This window comes from Pogona vitticeps, chromosome 13 (genome assembly GCF_051106095.1).
Source record: "Pogona vitticeps strain Pit_001003342236 chromosome 13, PviZW2.1, whole genome shotgun sequence".
Taxonomy (NCBI): domain Eukaryota; kingdom Metazoa; phylum Chordata; class Lepidosauria; order Squamata; family Agamidae; genus Pogona; species Pogona vitticeps.
In genome coordinates, this window is record NC_135795.1 from 20003471 (window position 1) to 20022243 (window position 18773).

Sequence of the window (18773 nt, forward strand, 5' to 3'; positions counted from 1 at the left end):
AAGCATCTCTTTTTTTTCCTTTTTTTTTTTTTTCCTTCCAAATTCTTAATTTTGCTTTGGTCATGGAACAGAAGGTGACTTTTTTTTTTCCTTTTAATTCCATTTTTGGAGATGCTTTAAGGGTCAGAGGTGACCGTCAACCTCCCCTGTTTCTCTCTAGCACACGGAACCCAAACCTAAACGATATAGGAGCGATTGAGGGTGAAGATCCATCTCCCCCCCCCCCGTGCCCAAAATGGTTTGCCACTTCCTATCATTCTTATAAAGCCCTTGATCAGATTCCCTCCTCAATGAGATTACATCCACCACCAGCCCGAGGCCTAATTATAACACTCGATCTGGGCGATCGTTTGAAGGCCAACTGATTTGGTTTAACGGTGCCTAAATGTAGAGTACCATATATTGGCCAACATCTTGAGTAAGGACAAGATTGACGGGAAAAGGTGATAATGCTAGGGAAAGCAAAAGGCGGTAGGAAAAGAGGAAGACGTAACGTGGGATGGATTGACTCAGTAAAGGAAGCTACAGCCCCGAGCAGGCCTGTCGAGGACTCTTTGGAAGCCATCAGTTCGTAAAGTCACCATTAGCGGAAAGAACCAGATCCCCAGAACAATAGTAGAAACAGTTAAGCTGGGACAATATTTCCCTACCAAAATGCCCAGAATCCCCCAGTCAGCATGATGGTTCGGGGAATTCTAAAAAGCTGTGGTCTAAAAAAGATAAAGGAACTTTTCCAAGCTATGGGCTTCAATTAGCAGCAAAGCCGGTGGAGGGACAGTCAGGATGCGACGTTACCCCTCCCAGCTCTCCCATAGGGCTCTAGAAACGCATGCCCCCTCCACCCCCACCCCGTTTTGCCCTGCATCAGAAGATGATTTTGTCCCCTGGGACTTAAAGCATCACCAACTTCCAAAAAATCAATACCATTTTTCACAGCAGTGGGGCTTGCTACGATGACGATCCATCCTTTTTTTGTAAACAAAAGAAAATCCGGACCCTGCCCATTTATTTTAGGGTCTGGGTGCATGACACACACACCGCCCCGCATGCCCTACAGGTGCTGCATGAGGGAAAAGGACAGTGTGGGGGGGACAAGAAGGGTCCCCCCTCTCCTTCACCCACAAAGAGGCTCCATTACAAGAGATGCATATTCAGCCACTCAGGAAGGATTTTGGGGTACCAAAAATATGATGCAGAAATATCACTTCCTCCTTCCTTCTTTTTCCATCTTCCTTCCTTCATCAACTCCCTCCCTTCCTCCTTCCTTCCTTCTTTCCTTCCCCTCATTGTCCTCTTTCTCCTTTTTTAAAAAAAACAATGTCCTAAAGGGGGAACAAATGAGCTGGATGGATAGCTCCATGTTTTAAGTCTCTGGCTGTGGGGCCAGAAGGTGAGGGTTCGATTCCCCATTGTGCCTAGCCAGGAGGGGAGCCAGCCTGTGGGGCCTTGGGGGCAAGCTGCGCCGTCCCAGAAATGCCCCCAGAAAAGGGGGAAGGGGGGGAAAACCCACCTCTGAGTATTCCTTACCTGGAAAACTCTGAAAAGTCTCCATAAGCCAGAATGGTCTGGACAGACCAGGATTGTGATTTGAAAGAGAAACATAGACGCAACCCGGCTGACTGCCTTGGGGGTCAATGCAGCCCATACAGAGAAGGAGGAAAGGCGTTTGCATCCCGTGGCGAGTGCATTTGACATGACACCCCTGCGGGTGAGGAATCTGTGATGGCCCACGGGGGGGTCACCCACAGCAGGCGCATAAAGCACATAGACAGATCTGTGGCAGACCGGGGGAAGTTCTGCAGAGGAAAAAAACAAGATGAGACAGAACTTAGGAGACGTTCTTTGTTCAGAATTGGGCCTCCCATAATTGCCGCTCCCCCCCCCCCCCGTCATGCTGTTGTCCAAAACAAATCACATCTACTTCAGCGTTCAACAGGTCTCAAAGCGATGCCTCCCTGGGAGTTCAGGCAGAGATGTAACTCTGATCAGGATTGTGCCCCCCCCCCCCCCGGGGCACAGAAACTGGGCAGGGTGTGAGGACCAGCTGGTCCACATGACACACGCTATCGTTCAGGCCTCCAACAGAGCAGGACAGTCGGGGATCCGAAAAGGGGGGAAGAGTGCCACTGCTGACCCCCTGGATTCGGCCACCCGAGGCAGCTGCCTCCCTCCAGCAAAGCGTAGGATTGGTGGACAAGGCTTGCCTCTTTTTCCAGCTGGGGTGGCCGCACGAGAGAAGCTTCTCCTCTCTGGCTTTCTGCCTGGAAGAAGCGCAGGAGGGAGGGGAGGGAGACCCCATCCTCCCACGCCTCTCCCCCTTGCAACCCCTGAGCCGTTTCCACCCACCGGCCACGGAAGCAGCTCAGTGACACGAAGGGCTCTCTAAACATTTCCTTTGGAAATCCATGGGAATCTGTCCGGCCTCCCCTCCTGGGAGACGAGCACCGAGAGAGGAGGAGGGGCCCAGAGGCGAAGGGTGAGCCGAGGTCTCCCCTACAGAAAGCCTGCAAAGAGAAAGAGAGAAAGAGAAAAAACAGAATTGAGAGTTTAATTCCAGCCCACTCCTCTGTTCCCGCTGTTGTTCAGCTGCCTGCCGCACACCCTCTGTGTGCGTGTGCCAAAAGTTCCCCTTTCTCAGGCTTTGATTTTCCTCCACGGCTTGCTACAGCCTTCAACATCTTGCCCAGACTTCCCTCTGCCTCCCTCTGCTCCCCATTTCCCAAGAAACTGGGGGACAAAGATAGCGTTTCCCCCCCCCCAACCACCCCAGGCAGGGGGAAGCAAATCTGGGCACAGTCGTTTTTTGTCAGCTTCTCTCCACCTAGATCTCCGTGTGCTTCTAAAGATTATTTTTTTTCTGGGGTCGTGCAGAACTGCCACCAAGGAGATTGCAAAATAATTTCTTTTGGGTGAGGGTGGCGAGATAAGAACCTGGATTGGGAAATCCCGCCCCCCAAAAAATCTCGTGCCGCTTTGCAGAGGGCTCTGGGGTGTGCTTGTGCTTTCCATGAGGGAGCGTCTATCACCCCCCAAGGAGGTTTTGAAGCAATACAGGCAGCTGGATTGGCCCATACCAACAAAAGAGGAACAGGTCTTTTGTAAAATGTATGGCTCTAAATTGCCCATTCAAGATCCATCTGCCCTCGCATCCTTTGCATGCAACAGTGCAGGCTTTCTGGGAGAATAATATAATTTTTCGGGCAGTCTAGAGCCAACCTGTAAAGGGGACTTCGTCTTTTTAAAGAACTGGGTAGCTCTTTGCAATGGATCGGAGGGAGCGACTCTGGGGTTTCATGATATATACGGCATCTCAGTGGAAAACTTGAGATTTATCTCCTGGGACCGGGTGCCAAACCGTGGGTCCAAGAATGGACCCAGAATTCCTGTTGTTTCCATCATGAAGAGTTTGGCCATGGTTGGGTCCCCCGTTCCACCCTGACACCCCCCCCCGGCCACCTTGGGTTTTTTGGCTGTTTAAAACAACAGTAGCAAACTCAGAAAGATCTGAAGCAAGGCGGGTGGGCTATGGCTTCCTTGCGTCGCAGCCGTGGTGTGTGTTTGTGAGTGTGTCCCCGAGATGCTGCAGAACGGAGCAGAGCGAGACACGGAGATGTCGCATTGTGCGTTGCAACCAGTTGAAGGGAACACGAGAGACAGACCCTAGCAGGCAACCGCAGGAACACAGGAAAGATGGAAAAGGCGTTACTGACCCTTGGGACCACTCCTCTTTCTGGAGCAAGTGGTTTCCACAGAAGGTCCCAGGACGCAGGGGCCCATGGGAGCTGTTGTCGACGTGGGAGGAGGTTTGGAGGGCAAGGGGGGGAGTTCAGTTCAAAACGGGGGCCACGAGATGGTGGGTTAGCCAGCTAGCCCAACCTGACGTCCCTGGGAAATGCCATGAGAACTTTGGAAAAACTCAGAAGCACCCAGAATCCCTCAGCCAGCAGGGGGATTATGGGAAATGTAGTGTGGGGGGTGAAGCACTTGGCCCGCTGGCTTCTCTGCCTGCCTGCCTGTCCTCTCCCTCGGTCTCTGTTTGTCCAAACCCTCGTCTAAGTCTGCCTGTTCCTCCGTGCGGGCTCCCCTTGTCCGTCCCTCGCAGACCCCAGCAAACGAGGAGGATTCAGAGTGGGCTTTGGGTCCGGAGCGCCCCCCACAGGTGCCCTTCCCGGCGGCTTGCCCTTGCAAGGAGAGTCTCTTCTGAAGCCATCAGCGAAAAACTCATTCAAACCTTCTGGAAGGAACCCAAGAGGATGATGTGTCCAGTCCGGACGTTGGGCTCAGAAAAGTCTTCCCCGTGGGAGGGGGATTTTCGCCACACCTGCTATGCAGAAAGCCATAGAGAGGAATGATGTTTTCCCACCCAAAGTTAACCTAATTTATCATGGCTAAGGCCCGATGCGGTCTTTGCTTTTCTTTCCGGGCTGCTTCGTTCCTCCTACCTTTCTCCCAGCTCATGGCAGCCTTTGTCCAGGGACTCGGTTTTATTTTTAAAGCAGATAGACCTTTTCTTTTTCCCTGGAGGCCCTCCTCTGAGCAGCGGGTTCCAGGAGTTGTAGCAGAGAAGGGGCGAAGGTTAATTGTCCAAGCTCTGGGAAAAGGAAGACGCTTTGGTCTCCTCCAGAGCAGACGGAAAGGGCTCTGCAAAATGATAGGAAAGGCTCACGCACCAGCCTTCCTTTGTCCTTGTGGGTTGATGCCCTTGTCGGTGCGCTCATTGGAATATCGTGCATGGTGAGTTCCTCGGCCCCACCATCGGGTGGCTTTTCTTAGAATGGAGACCAAAAGTTGGGCCAGAATACCACGGATCAGAACCAAATTCCTTGTGTCTTTCTTCCCTTTCTTATGGAGAGCAGTTTCTTCATTGCTATGAACAGCTGGTTTCCACAATTTAAGACTCCTTGGCAGAGCATTGGGGATACAGGCAGGCAGCCACTGGTCCAGCATGACCCAACTCTGTACTTGGGGCATTGCCATGCTGAGCCCAGAGCCCGCAGGAGCAAGGAGTGGAGGAGAGAGCTGTGGTATTTTGGGCGGGTGGGTGCGAAAGACGGGGATGGTCAAGGTTACCCAGTAACTCTTCCATCGTGCATAAACAAGCAACATCCGTGCCAAGGCTGGTGCACCATGGGCTGGCAGGGATGGGAGATACCTGAGGGCCAAGCACATCTGCATTAATCCCAATGCTACCTTTCATGTCCCACTTTCATGAAAACGGTGCCACCGCAGAGAAATCTAAGAGCTACTTCCCACTTTGGCACAGTATCTAAGCACTGGGATGCAGGAGAAAGCCGCTCTGCTGCTCACAGTCCCCTACCCCCATGTCAACAGGGTCCGCAGACCGTTGAGCTGATTTGTCTCATGCGCATTTCTGCAAAAGCATAGGCGTTGGGTTCATGGGGATTATGCTTTGATTCCACATCACCCATAAACCCAGGATGAAGCCAATCTCACTCTTTCCCAACAGCGGCTGCCACCAGCGGCTACATCCTGGTAAACCCCCACCGCCCCACTGTGCCTATTCACCTTTCACAGTGCATGAGTTGGCATCTCTTCTAATGGTGGTTGCATGTGTTGTAGAACGGAGCATGGCTTGTATGTTGCATGTGACTTCCAGAGTCATCAGGGTGGTCCTACATGGGTGCTTCCAAGGAGGGAGGTCTTCCCATTCCACTCTTTCACAGGCACGCTGAAGATACATCACAAACTCTTCCTACCGTGTCTTACCCACCCACCTGAGATAACCCCCTAAACCTCCCCAAGCTTGCCAGACTGGTTGGACCTCTCTCATGCCAAAGGCCATTGGGGGAGAGACCAGTCATGGCTTGGTCTCCCTGCATTCCCAGCACTCTGTAGCACCAAGTCAGTGGGGTTCAAACTTTCTTGAGAAATCCTTAGGTGTTCCTTTAATCAGATCCATCGTGATAAGCAGCTCACCGGATCCTCGCTGCTAACCAACCACCCTTAGAACATATGTCAATGTTTGAAGACGCCATCCCACAGATGAAAGTTAGACTCAACAGGCCTGGGACTTAAGGACTGGGCTCCCGGTGGGCATGGTGAAAAACTGCAATGGAGAGAATCCATGGGTAGGTGCTAGGCCGCCAAACATAACAAAGGTCCCAATCCAAGGAAGCAACAGGAGAGCAGCAGGGCTACAAGGAAATAGGAAGTCAAAGCCAACTAAGGTCGTCTGACCTTCAAGGCATAAAGCAGCAAAGGAGGGCAATGGGGCAGCACCATGGAGAGCTCCTAAGCCGCCACCGGCCTCAGCAAAGCCTAGAAGCCTATCTGTCTGCACTGCATTGTTACAGCCGTGAGATACCCCTTTCAGAGCCCTGGCCTCACCCCCTACACAGTCCTCGGACCCATAGCTCAGTGAAACATCACTTAGGAGTTCTCTGCTAGAGAGAGAAAGTGCTCAACTTCGGCTCCTCCAGAAGGCGCCCCTTGAATCGCTGTCCTTCAGCCATGCTAGTTGGAACATCCAGGAGATGAAGCCCGCCGGATCCTGTCAAGAGGCTAAAGGCTGAGCACCACTAAATGCAGAATAGGCCCCAGAATCCATGTTTCCATGAGAGAGAGAGTCAACCCAAAGAGGAGAGCGATGCTCGGAGGTGTGGGAGCCACTGCTGTAGCCTGATCCTGGAGCGCGGTTGGTTCATAGGATCTGGTTGACCGTATGTGACCGCTATGGGTTCCTTCACGGCTGAGCCGTGGTCTGAAGCTCTCTGTTTTTATAGAGTCCAGAGTTGACCATCTTTGCTTTGGAGTTTCCACGCTCCACAGTTTGAGTAACATGAGCCCCAAACTCACAACTGTGCTTCTGTTCTGGTCTTTTTTCTCTAATTTTATTTTATTTTTGAGTCGCAGGCAGGAGGACCAGCTGCTGCCAGACTCAAGGCGCAGGGACCCCGGGTCAGCCTCGAGCTGATTTATGGGATGCTTCCAACCACCCAGAAAAAGCACTGTCTGCATTTTTTGAGGGGGGGGCTCCCTTCAGATGGCCTGGTTGGGAAGAAAACATGGGTGACCCTGGCCAAAAAAAGACATCTTAAAACGTCCTTTTTTTAGCCCTGAAGAGAGACAGGCGAGATTAATAGCTTGGAAGGGTAGGGTTACCACCCAATCTGTTTTCTCTTTGATCTCATTATTTCAGTTTGTACATTCCGATCTGGCTGTCTTTCGCATCAGCCAAACCGTCTGAAATGTAGCATAAGCAAGAAAGCTCTTTTTTAAAAAAAGGAGGTCCAAGATCAGGGAAGAGCGATTTGGGAATGAGCATGAAGGGACCCTGAACCCAATTGCCATCTTTCCCTCCACCCCATCCTTTTAATGATTAGCCATCGCTTCCCTTTCCTTGTGTAAAATCAGGAGTTAAAACAATAGTATAACTTTTAGATCCTCCGGTCCAGCGTGGGTGGGCTATGCCTTGTTTCCTGGTGGGTGGAGAAGCATCCCCGAATATATTATTTTGGCACGGCTTGTACCCAACCCCCCCCTTTTTTTTAAAACACCACGTAGAGCTTGAAGACTTCTGTGTCTCTTGGAAACCTCCCCTGTCTAATCCAAAGAGGGGACGACCCCTTGAAGGTTGTACATACATACCGAGGGGAAACTGCCACTGGGTCTCCCCTTGGCTGCATGCCTTGAGCTCTGAAAGACCGCAGGAAGGAAGGGGGCTTTATTCATAGGTGTTTGTTTCTCCCGTCTTTCTGCGCAGAAGCCCAACGGCGGCCATACTACGCCGATTACTCGCCCGCCCGGAGGTACATCCACACGCTGTGCACCAGCCACTACCTGGACCTCTTCATCACCTTCATCATTGGGGTGAACGTCATCACCATGTCCATGGAGCACTTCAACCAGCCCAAGGTACCGCCAGCCATCCCTTTCTCATAGGAGAGCTTCACCGCTCAGGAGCAGTCTTTCTGCTTGAGCACACAGAACCACCCGGTCCAAATCCCAGCGTCTCTCGTGGAGACCATTTCAGAGAGCAAACCTTAAAGAAGGACTTTCTCCACTGGGGTATTTGTTGCTATGATATGTGGTAATGGGTTGGAGAAGTGGATCCCCACTGTGGGTCCCCAGATGTTCTTGGACTACAATTCCCAGAAGACTTCACCACTAGCTATGCCAGCCAGGATTTCTGGGAGTTTTGGTCCAAAAACCCTTTTTTGGGACCCAAAGTTGGGACCCACTGGGATAGACAGATGGTTCAGCAGTCTGACATCCTAATATCCTGGATTAACATAGGCATCACTCTCTGGGGGCAGGCTCCCTCTGATTCCCCAGATTGAGCACACAACTGATTCAAACATGCCTTCCCTGGCCCTGACCCGGTTATAAGTTTCCTGAAAGCATCTAGATGACCTCCGTTGGGGACGGCACACAAGGGGACAGTCAGTCATCAAATGCAGGTTATATCGCAGGCAATGAGAAAACCGGAGGCCAGAATCTTAAGAGGGAACTGGGCAAGTAGTTTTTGCCCTTTTCTGGCCCATCCGTGGCATAATCCTAGCATCTTAGAATACTGGAGTCGGAAGGGGCCTCCTAAGGCCATCTAGTCCAAACCACGGCTCAAGGCAGGGATCCCAATCCAAGCAGACCTGACTTTCAAGTTGTTTAACTTCTAGAGAAACTGAAGTTCTTGCACAGGGCGCTGGCAGCCTTAGATCAGTGCCTCGGAAGAGGAAACTCCCTGAACCTCCTAGCTTGGGGACTCTGGGTGTTGTAGTCTGTTCCAGACTCAAGTCTTAGACAAGGAGTTTTCCAGCCGGAGCAGTGTTGCTGCACGGGACTTCTGCCGGGCTTCTTTGGCAGAATGTGTAGCCAGGGACTTGTTTAGCCTACACAAGGCCAGGGAAAAACCTCTATGAAGACAACGTCCGTGTTGTGGACTTGGGAGGTGGGCGGGAGGTCAAGCGGGGCTCACCGTTGTGCAAACGACCCCACCCTAAGACGTAGCTCTGGTTTCCTTGTAGTCTCTGGACGAAGCCTTAAAGTACTGCAACTACGTCTTCACCATCGTCTTTGTGATCGAAGCCGTCTTGAAACTGGTCGCCTTTGGGTTTCGGAGATTCTTCAAAGACAGGTCAGGGGCATGTCTTGCTGCTCGTTCGGAGGGGGAGGGAAGACAGCCTAGCGTGAGTTAGGGTCAAGCAGTCCACTTGGCTTGCTTCAGAATGTGGGCACAATCCTGCTCCATCACTATGCCTATGGAATGGTCCATCGCATGAGCAGCTCCGCCTCGGGTGGGCTCGGGCCCAAAGATGTCTCCAGCAGGTCCTCATATTCAAATAGAAGCCCATTTCCCTGTGAACTCTGCTTAGGCTTAGGCGGTGCTCCACCTTGGGCCATGTCCCACAAAGTTTATTTGTTTTATTTTATTTTTAGTGGTTTGTTGTTTTCATTTCGATACTGCCCACCTGGCCAAAAGCCATTCTGGTTGGTTTAGGACATGAAGAAGCACACAAAAAACATGGTTAAATATTCAAAGATTCAAGACAGAGACAGAATAAAAATAAACAACACATTAACATACATTTTACATACATAAAGGGTCAGACTAGAAAAACAGAACACATTTTTTTGGTACAGAGTATCTTCAGACAGCGAAAGAGGCCCGTTGGCCAGAGGGCATTATTTTCTCCACCTACGTATCTTGCATTTAGCATCCTTTGCTTTCAGATTTGTGACAGAAGAAATCCTGTTTTGAGAAGCAATCAGAATCTGGGTTGACCCTAAGCGCCAAGGGCTTGGAAGAGTGGTCATGCTGCCCTCAGCTTCCAGGGTCTTGTGAAAGCTTACCTGCCAAGACTCTCAGCTGGTCCAGGGTTCAAATCCTAGAATAGGACAGTCAGGGTTCAAATCCTAGAACAACCAGCAAGGGTCTGAGATTTGTCCTGGCTAAAAGGGAAGCGCAAACTCAAACCAAGATCCGAGACAGCATTCAGGAAAAGACCTCAATGCCTTCCTCTTCCTCCTCCTCCTTTTTCTCCTTCCACCCTTTTAAGATGGAACCAGCTGGATCTGGCCATCGTCTTACTCTCCATCATGGGCATCACGCTGGAAGAAATTGAAATGAACGCCGCGCTTCCGATCAATCCCACCATCATTCGCATCATGCGGGTGCTCAGAATTGCGAGAGGTGAGAGTGGAGAGGAGGGGGAGTACTTACAGGGTCCCTACGGACAGTGACATTCCATGGATGTTTCCCAGAAAGAAGCCCCATTCAATTCACCAGGTGCTTTTAAAACACTGGTGCTTGTTTGGGGGCCTCTCTGGCGATTTAAAGATATGCAGCCACTGACAATGGAGGCTCCATCCTTTTTGACTCCGTTTCCCCTTTACATTCCAGTGCTGAAGCTACTGAAAATGGCCACAGGGATGCGGGCGCTGTTGGACACGGTGGTCCAGGCCCTTCCCCAGGTAAGGGTGCAAATCCTGTCCACCAGAAGATGCTCAGCCACGAAAGATATCCTTTTGCAAGGCACCACGCTGGCTCGTTGACCTTGCTTCCAGGCCTGGCTGATTATTTCAAAGTGGCTTCCCATAATCTGCTCTTCAAACCTCCTTTTCAAAGAACAATGTGCATTTTAAGGATTGCATTTTTTTTTACACACATACCTCTTAAATTTTGTAATATGCTCTACATACAAAATTTTCCATCTGGACCCTCCCCTTCCTGGCCTGGCGATGCTGGCAGGATCTTCAGCCCCCTCGCCTTCTTCGTTCCAGCGTGATAAATCCCTAGCAGCTTACTATGCAAATCCATCAGGGTGTTTGCTTTGTATAATTGAGACAGCATGCAGATTTTTGCTCAGCCTGGAATTTCGATTTATTTTTTATTTGTTCAAGCTCAGGACATAACGCTAGTCGAACTCAGGGTGGCTCGGCTCAGAGCGACATCGCTCGTTGTCGTTTTCCCTGCCGTGTGGCAATGTTAAACATTTGGAGTTTCAAGCCCTGGGACCGAGTTAGCTCCCCCCCCCCCCAAATCTCACTTCTGGAAGGCTCTCCGTGGGAGGCCAATCACCTACAACTTAACTCCATTATCAGAGAGCAGGGGAGTAAAGGCTGACACTTATTCATGACAAAATAATATCCATTCCAGTGATTTTTTTTTAAAGAGAGTGGACATGTAAGAAGCAGAGAGGGATCAGCTTTTGGGATGACTCTGCTGGCTTTCAGCTGGCTTACATCCCCTGGCATCCCCTTTGCATGAGCATCCAGTGGTGTAAATGCTGTTTCCACAGGGCAGGATCCCATTTCTAAAAGGGACACTGCGTGCCTGCTGCAGGGGAGAATCCGGCAACAAAGGTGTCTCCCCCCCCCCCCCCCCCCCGCTTCAACAAGGTTGAGTTTTCACAGCTTGGAAGGGACGTGCTGCATTACTGAAAACATGTTAATATCGTTACTTTGCATAACAAGGGCTCATATTCATTCCACAGAGGGACAGGATGACATTCTTTCCAGGTGCAAGATGAGCAACTTTTCTAACGGGGGGGGGGGGGGGGTGTCTTCGGATTTGCAGTTTGGAAGACACGGTGGCAGAGTTTTGCATTTTTGGGTTAAACTCTTCTAGCTGCGCCACAGAAGTTCAGGGATTGACAGAGCAGTATAGCTTCAAGTTCCTTACAGCAGCCTCCCCCCCCCCCTTTTCCCATTAACTGGCCCTTAACAGTCTCAATCACTCAATCTGAGACATTAGAATGAGAACGAATAAAAAGAGTGTTTGCTTATCGCTGTAAACAGATCAAGGGGCAAACTAACAAACAGGAAGGGGGAAAGCCACAGAGCAGGAGAGGTGGGGCTCTTGGCTGAATTCAGAGGCGGGAAAGGAATGATAAGTGGGTGCTGGATGGATGGACAGTCCTCCTAGCCCAGGAAGGTCCCGCCCAGCCAAACCCACTAGAAAGCAGCCTGCGAGGTTGCAAAAACTCCCAAGAGATAATACCAGGTTAGAGAAGTAGGTTTTATCATCCCACAGTCTTCCTGGGCAACCGAGAGGCAGAAACCGGACTCTCTCTCTTGCTTTTGGCATCCACAGGCACGACTCCCTCTGTTCCCCCCCCCCCTTCTTCTTCTTCTTTTTAGGTAGGGAACCTCGGCCTTCTCTTCATGCTCCTCTTTTTCATCTACGCGGCCCTGGGAGTGGAGCTGTTTGGAAAGCTAGGTGAGTCCTCTTCCTCCTCCTCCTCCTCCTCCTCTCGCTCTCCTACCTCCGCAGCTCCTCTTCTGGGGCCATGATCTCTGGCCAGGGTCCCTGCAGAGAGGCCAGAAGGGAGGCCAGAAGAAAAACGCCAGGCACCGAGCGTCCCTTCCCGAAACGCGGGTGCATTTTGGAATGGAAACTCTCCAGCTCGATTCCTGGCGGCGGTGTGTCCATCACACACACAGCTGGCAAACCCTCCATGTTTGGTGCTGGATTTCCCCCGAGGTCTCCGCTTTCAAAGGAGGAGCGTTCCACCTTAAAGCATGCCAGCTGTTCCCTATAGCAGTGGTCCCCAACCTTGGGCCTCCAGATGGACTAGAGCTCCCAGAAGCCTTCACCACCACTTCTGCTGGCCAGGACTTCTGGGAGTTGAAGTCCAAGAACATCTGGAGGCCCAAGGTTGGGGACCACTGCCCTATAGAGTTACCAAATTCATTTCATTCAGCCCTGCGGCTTTCATCTTCCCCCTTTTCTCCCCGGACGGCTGGGTGCTGTTTCCCCCCCCCATGCGGCCCTATTTCAAATACTGTGGGAGGGTCAACTGATATCACAGCCTCTAACCACTGAGCTCCTTCTACCACTAGCCAGAAACTGGGGGGGGGGGGGCAGGCAAAGGGCATCCTCTGGGTCTCAAAACCCCAACCCTCACGTTGGGGAAGTCTACACTTGAGAGTGTCAAACGTGAAAATGCTGCAGCACTTGACTGACATTCCACGAAAAACAGGAAGGATGGAGCCTCTAGCTGGATCTGGACTACAATGTCCATGATCCACCACTCTTCTTCATTGTGCCGTCTAGGGTCAAGGGAGGTGCTGTGCAATCATGTCTGGAAGGAGAACGGAAGGTTTTCAAACCTTGCAAAGATTGGGTCTTAGTTTCCTAAAGTTTTGTACTCTTCCTTCCTTCCTTCTTTTCTCCTAGACTGCAGCGAGGATAATCCCTGTGAAGGCTTAAGCCGGCACGCCACCTTCAACAACTTTGGCATGGCCTTCCTCACCCTCTTCCGGGTTTCCACGGGAGACAACTGGAACGGGATTATGAAGGTCAGCCCCAGGGAGCTGGCTGGCGCCTGCCCGAGAGAGAGCCTGCTTTCATTTGTGAAGGGTAAAGGGTTGGGGTGGCTCCAGTCATGACGGTCCCTATTGACCAGAGGGCAGAAAGTAACTTTTTAAAAGTTTTTAAAAGTTCACAAGAATAATTCAAGGTTGGGAAAATCCCTTCCCTGACTCCAATGGGGGTGGCAGATTCCCGCATCAGCCCTGTTCGTGAAAACATCCCGGAGGTTTTTGACTCTGCGCAAACTCTGGGGCCAACATGTGAAGGCTATTCATGATGTGCAGAACCTCTGACCGTCTTCTTCCTCTCGCCGACGTCACCAGGACACGCTGCGGGAATGCCACCGGGACGACAAGCACTGCCTCAGCTACCTCCCCATCATCTCCCCCGTCTACTTTGTCACCTTCGTCCTCATCGCCCAGTTTGTCCTTGTCAACGTGGTGGTGGCCGTCCTGATGAAGCACTTGGAGGAGAGCAACAAGGAGGCGAAGGAAGATGCGGAGATGGATGCCGAGATCGAGCTGGAGATGTCCAGGGGGGTCAACACCCCGGTCAGAGTCCCCGAGGGGAGCCCGGCCCTCTCCAAGACCGGGTCACCCCTCCTGCTGAAGCACCAGGCACCGGTAAAATGATCATCCTCAGTTGAACTGCATTATTTCTTGAGGGTTCTAAGAAGGAAGGGAAGGCACAAGGTGTGGGCCTGCCCCACAGATTCATCTTTGTGTGGTGCCCATGGGTTCCAAGGCGGTCACACCAATGTTTTATCAAGCTAGATGGAAAATGTCTGGCCATACATAATTTGTCTCCCAGAATCCGTCAGGGATAGTAGCTGTCTCTGAGCCAAGCTTGGGCAAGGCCCTTTTTGCTTGGTGAGGCTGCCTTCTCTTTTGGAAGGACGTCTCAGAGGGGACCTCTATAATCGGGAGCCGGCCATAGGCACACGGGCGCACAGCCCCGCTCGCCTCCTCCTCCGGCACTCAAGGCAGGCTTAAGCACCGGTGTCGGGATCAGCTGGCCCTTTCGTTTTCCTTTTCCCTCCCCTGCCATTATTCTTTTCAAGTCGTGTCTTCTAGTTGGGGAGCTTTCAGGCAGGGACTGTGCGGTTACTGCCTGTAAATTGGGAGGCTCCTCCAGGAACCGGCCCCAGATTATGGGGCGTCTTTTGCACCAGCCACTCGGCCGCCCTGGCTGAACTCTGTGCCTCTTTCTTGGCCTCCTCCACGGGACGTCCTGGTACAGCCGACACTCGTGTAGGGAGACCTGTTTGTGCGTCCCCGTGCGTGGCACACCTTCCACTGCCCTAAGCACCCCATGAAACCTGGGGAGGGGCCCCCCATGTTTGGGGCAGTGGCTCGGAGGGGCCGCCGTCCCTCCCGCTGACGCGTTTCTGTCTCCCTCGTTTTGTTCCCCCGAAGGCGTCTCTGAGCTGTGAGAGCATCTCTCTCGCCATCCCGGACTTAGACCTTCTGCTGGAGGGAGGGAAGGACCCGATGATGATGGAGTTTGCGGGCTTCCGCTCTTCTCCTCACCGCCGTCTCCTGACGCCCTCCCGCCAGGCCCCCGCCGGAGAGGCCAAGGTGACGGTATGGTACCCGCCGTGGCTTTCCTCGTTCTCTCGCCCGTCCTGCTTCCGTGGCTGTGTGGCTCAGTAGTCGTGGTGGTGTGAGCAGCATCCATGTGGCTCCACTCTCTGGTCCTTCTCTCTCTCTCTTTTGCGCGGCGCATCTGTTCTCCAGCCCCTCGATGGCTTTGCACATCGCGCAGGTAGGCTGTAGAACGGACCCCATTCTGGAGGACCGGCTGGCCCTTCTCGCTTGGTGTAAATAGAAGCAAAGGGGTGGAAAGGAGGAGGAAAGAAAAGGACAGACTAGCCTTTGGCATTAAGGAGCTGGCTGACCATGCACAGCGGTGGCACCAGAGAAACACAAACACACACACACACACACAATTCTTATCATAGAATAATAGTTCATAGAATCATAGAAGGAGGGAGGCCGTCGGTTCCAGCCCCTCCTTGCTCAAGGCAGGGCTCCAAGCCAAAGCAGATCTGACACGGGGTTTCCCAGTTTTCCCTTGGATGCCTCCAGCATTATTGCTTGCCATCTTCCAAGGTCGTGGTCCCCATTGTCATACTGCTCTAACCGTGAAGAAGTTTTCCTGATATATTTAGCCGAAATCTGGCTTCCTGTAACTTGAGCCCATGATTACATGTCCTGCGCTCTGGGATGATGGAGAACAGATCCTGCCCTTCCTTTGTAGGACCGCCTTTTGAGTCTTTGAAAAGTGCCATCCTCTCTCTCCCCTCTGTCGTTTTTCCTCAAGGCTAAACCTGCCCAGTTCTTTCAGTCTTTCCTCCGAGGGCTCGGTTTCCAGTCCCCCCATCGTCCTAGTCGCCCTCCTCTGAACTTATTCCAATAGATCAGCATCCTTCTTGGAGTGTGGTTTCCAGAACTGGACACGATACTCAAGATGAGGCCTAACCGGGGCTGAATAAAAGGGGAACGGAGACCTCACAGGAGTATCAGCATCAATGGCATGTTTCAAATAACCTGCCCTTAGACTTTAAGATCCATTAAGGTGAGCCAGAGATTCCCCACCACACTCGTGGTCCTTCCAAACACCAGTCACAAAACAAAGCTAGTTCATTTGCAAGCTACAGGAGGCATGAAAACCTCCTGCTTTAGCCATTGGACATTCTCAGTCCTTAACGACGGGCGGTCTTTTCGCGTTTAGGTTGGCACACTTGAGGGGCATACGCTGCATGGATTTCTGAGAACGTGCTGTATTTCAAAGGGGGCTGAAAGAACCCGTTCCAGAGAATTGGCATCACAGCGGTGCCGGTAGTGGTGAGGCTGAAAGCCAAAGGACTGGGTCGCGGGAGCTCGGAATCTCAAGCTCCCAGAGACATGACGCTTTAGGGCAGACCTTTCAGCCGTTTTGAGCTGGGAGGAAAGCAGGCAAAATCTAGAAGAGCACAAAATAATGGGCTCACGGGAAAAGGGGAAGCACAGAGGGCGAAGCTGTGCTTCTTCTGCACCCCCTGTTCGTCTTCCTGTTCTAAATGTATTTTCTATAAGGAAAAGGAGATGAGTTTTAGCATCCAGGGATCAGAGTGAGAATGACAGCCTTCTGGCCTGCCTCTGATCACAGATCATATCCACTGGGATCCAGGAGCAGCTGGGGGGGGCACTCCTCCCTTTAACCCCCCCCCCCAAGCATCCTGTGCGCAAAAAGTCCCCAAGTATCACCTGCATGTCCTCTGCCTCTTTTCTCCTGAAGCAGACCTTCTCGGAGGTGTATCGCTCAACGACCGACTGTGACTAATGGCCTTTGACAGATCTCTCTCCTCTGGACCTTCAAAGCGCTTTAAAAAAAATTGAATAAAAGCCGTCCAAGTCAGTGGTCATGACTAATCATTCAGTAATCACTTGCACAATTTAATTATGCACAGCCTGAAGGAAAAGTACATAAGGCTGTGCCCCCCAGAAAAATCTTACTGGGTGACCCATGCCCTCTGCTGTAATATTAGGATGACATCTCTCATAAATAAAATTTATAGCCAGCTAATACATATACCCATGTAATATTCTTCAGTATTCAACCATTCGGTCTTTTGTGGCTGCCTGTTTTTCTCCAAAGAAGTGTCCCATGGGGTGTGTGTGTGTGTGTGTGTGTGTCTGTTTTCCAGTTTTTTAAAAGGAAGGATCAGATCCAGACAGAGAAGTGTGCAACGGAGCGGACGGGAGGGCCCTTCCAACCTTCTCCCTAGGGAAGGCTGGTGGCCTCCAGAAAACTGCTGTAAAGCTAAGACTCTCTCTCTCTCTCTCTCTCTCTCCTGGGGTCTCCAGGACAAGCCCCCCTCCTGTTCTTCCCCTCACCCGGTCTCCTCTCCTCTCGCTGACCTGCAGGAAGCTGCTTCCGGCGATGCCGCCCAGAACCTTCTCACCGTCCGCAAGATCTCGGTGGCCAGGATGCACTCCTTACCCAACGACAGCTACATGTTCCGCCCCGTGGCGCCAGCCAAGACCCCCTACCCGCTCCATGAAGTGGAACTGGAGGCTTACTCGTTCAAGTCGCCAAGAGGTACGCGTGGTTTTCATAGAATCCTAGAGTTGGAAAGGGGGACCTCTAAGGCCATCCAGTCCAACCCACCCTGGTTCAAGGCAAGAATCCAAGTCAGAGCAGATCCGACAGAGGATGGTCCCGTTTTCCCTTGAAGGCCTCCAGCGTTGGAGCGCTTACCACCTCCCCTTAAGATCATGGGTTCCCTTGTCGTACTGCTCTAACAGTCAGGACGTTTCCCCTGATTATCCAGCCTAAATCTGGCTTCCTGTAGCTTGAACAAGCCAGACTGAAGCTGAAGATCAAGAAGAACTTCTTAAGCGTCAGAGCACTCCAACAACGGAACCAGTTACCACAGGGGGAGTTGATGAGCGCTCCAACCCTGGAGGCATTCAAAAGAAAACGGGACAATCCTCTTGTCCGATCTGCCTTTGATTTGGACTCTGAGCTCACATGTCGGACCCTGAGTTAGCCGGCTGTATTCATGCGTCTGTGGCTGTTCGGATAACTCATGCCGGCACAGTGGATGCTGAGTCCCTAAAACTCAAAAGGGAGTCCCGGGGGGCAGTGGAGATCTTAGGCACCAGCCGGGGTGCGTCTCCACCTTCAATGGAAACAAGGCCTGGTTCCATTTTTATTTTATTTTCACAGGTTCCATCAGCTCCGTTCACTCCCAGCCAGTCGGGACGTGCTCTTCCCTGAGGGTCCCGCGAGCCGCCTTCCGCCCAACCACTCCGCCTCCTCGCCATGAGGGGGGTGGCCCATGGAAGCTTCGACCCCCGCACAAAGCCCCACCATCTCCCAGTATCAACCGGCCGCTATGTAGACAGGTGGGACCTCACACGTTCAATGACTCTTCTGCCACTAGGGGAGAAAAGAACCCGACATACCAATGGGGTGGGCGGGAGCTTTTCTCTTGCATCATCCCATCTGTCCGACATCATCTGCTTGTGTCTTGTTCCCTGTCCTGGAGGATCGTCCTCTCCTGGTGGCCGGCAGAGGTCCCTCGGGGGGACCATGTATGCCTGGCTAGGAGAAGGAAAGGGCACTCTCCTCTCCTCTCCCGGGCCCTACCATCATATAGAATAATTTGATTTATAGTCCAGTCTTTTTCATTACGACATCAAGACGGCCTCATCAAATAGATCAAAGTGCAGGTTGTTCACAATCACAAAATCGGTGGTTACAAAGGTCTGTTAATGTAGCAGAAGGGTAACTTCTGAAAGGGGTAGAAACGATTTTCTTTAGAAGATTTCACAAATCAAAAGGTTGTACTCACGAGAAATGCACAGCTTTCAGCATGTGCCAAGGCACAATGGGGGGGGGACTTGAGCGCCCCTTAGAACTGCTCTTTTGGCTGGATGTCACTGAGAGCGCCCCCGTAGCCACTCCTTCCACAACGGAGGGCCAGATCCACCCCTCTTGTGCCATGATGGCG

The 18773-nt window shown here is 51.9% G+C and overlaps 1 protein-coding gene and 1 long non-coding RNA gene across 5 annotated transcripts in view; one reads left to right on the forward strand and one right to left on the reverse strand.

The window, feature by feature from the left end:
- CACNA1H (calcium voltage-gated channel subunit alpha1 H) overlaps positions 1-18773 on the forward strand; it is a 191965-nt gene that overhangs the window by 169674 nt on the left and 3518 nt on the right. For 3 of the 4 annotated variants that reach the window (XM_078381307.1, XM_078381306.1, XM_078381308.1), the window contains exons 26-35: positions 7724-7875; positions 8985-9094; positions 10017-10150; positions 10361-10431; positions 12100-12178; positions 13139-13260; positions 13597-13896; positions 14689-14856; positions 17182-17356; positions 17987-18165. In XM_078381307.1, the coding sequence (XP_078237433.1) occupies positions 7724-7875; positions 8985-9094; positions 10017-10150; positions 10361-10431; positions 12100-12178; positions 13139-13260; positions 13597-13896; positions 14689-14856; positions 17182-17356; positions 17987-18165 (1490 nt within the window). The remainder of the gene's footprint in view (positions 1-7723; positions 7876-8984; positions 9095-10016; positions 10151-10360; positions 10432-12099; positions 12179-13138; positions 13261-13596; positions 13897-14688; positions 14857-17181; positions 17357-17986; positions 18166-18773) is intronic. The other variant, XM_078381309.1, reaches the window with a different exon arrangement.
- LOC144584682 (uncharacterized) lies at positions 8-7712 on the reverse strand. The gene is made up of 2 exons (XR_013539099.1): positions 2347-7712; positions 8-1796 (listed from the first exon to the last, which is right to left on the reverse strand). It is a non-coding gene; the product is annotated as an uncharacterized LOC144584682 (long non-coding RNA).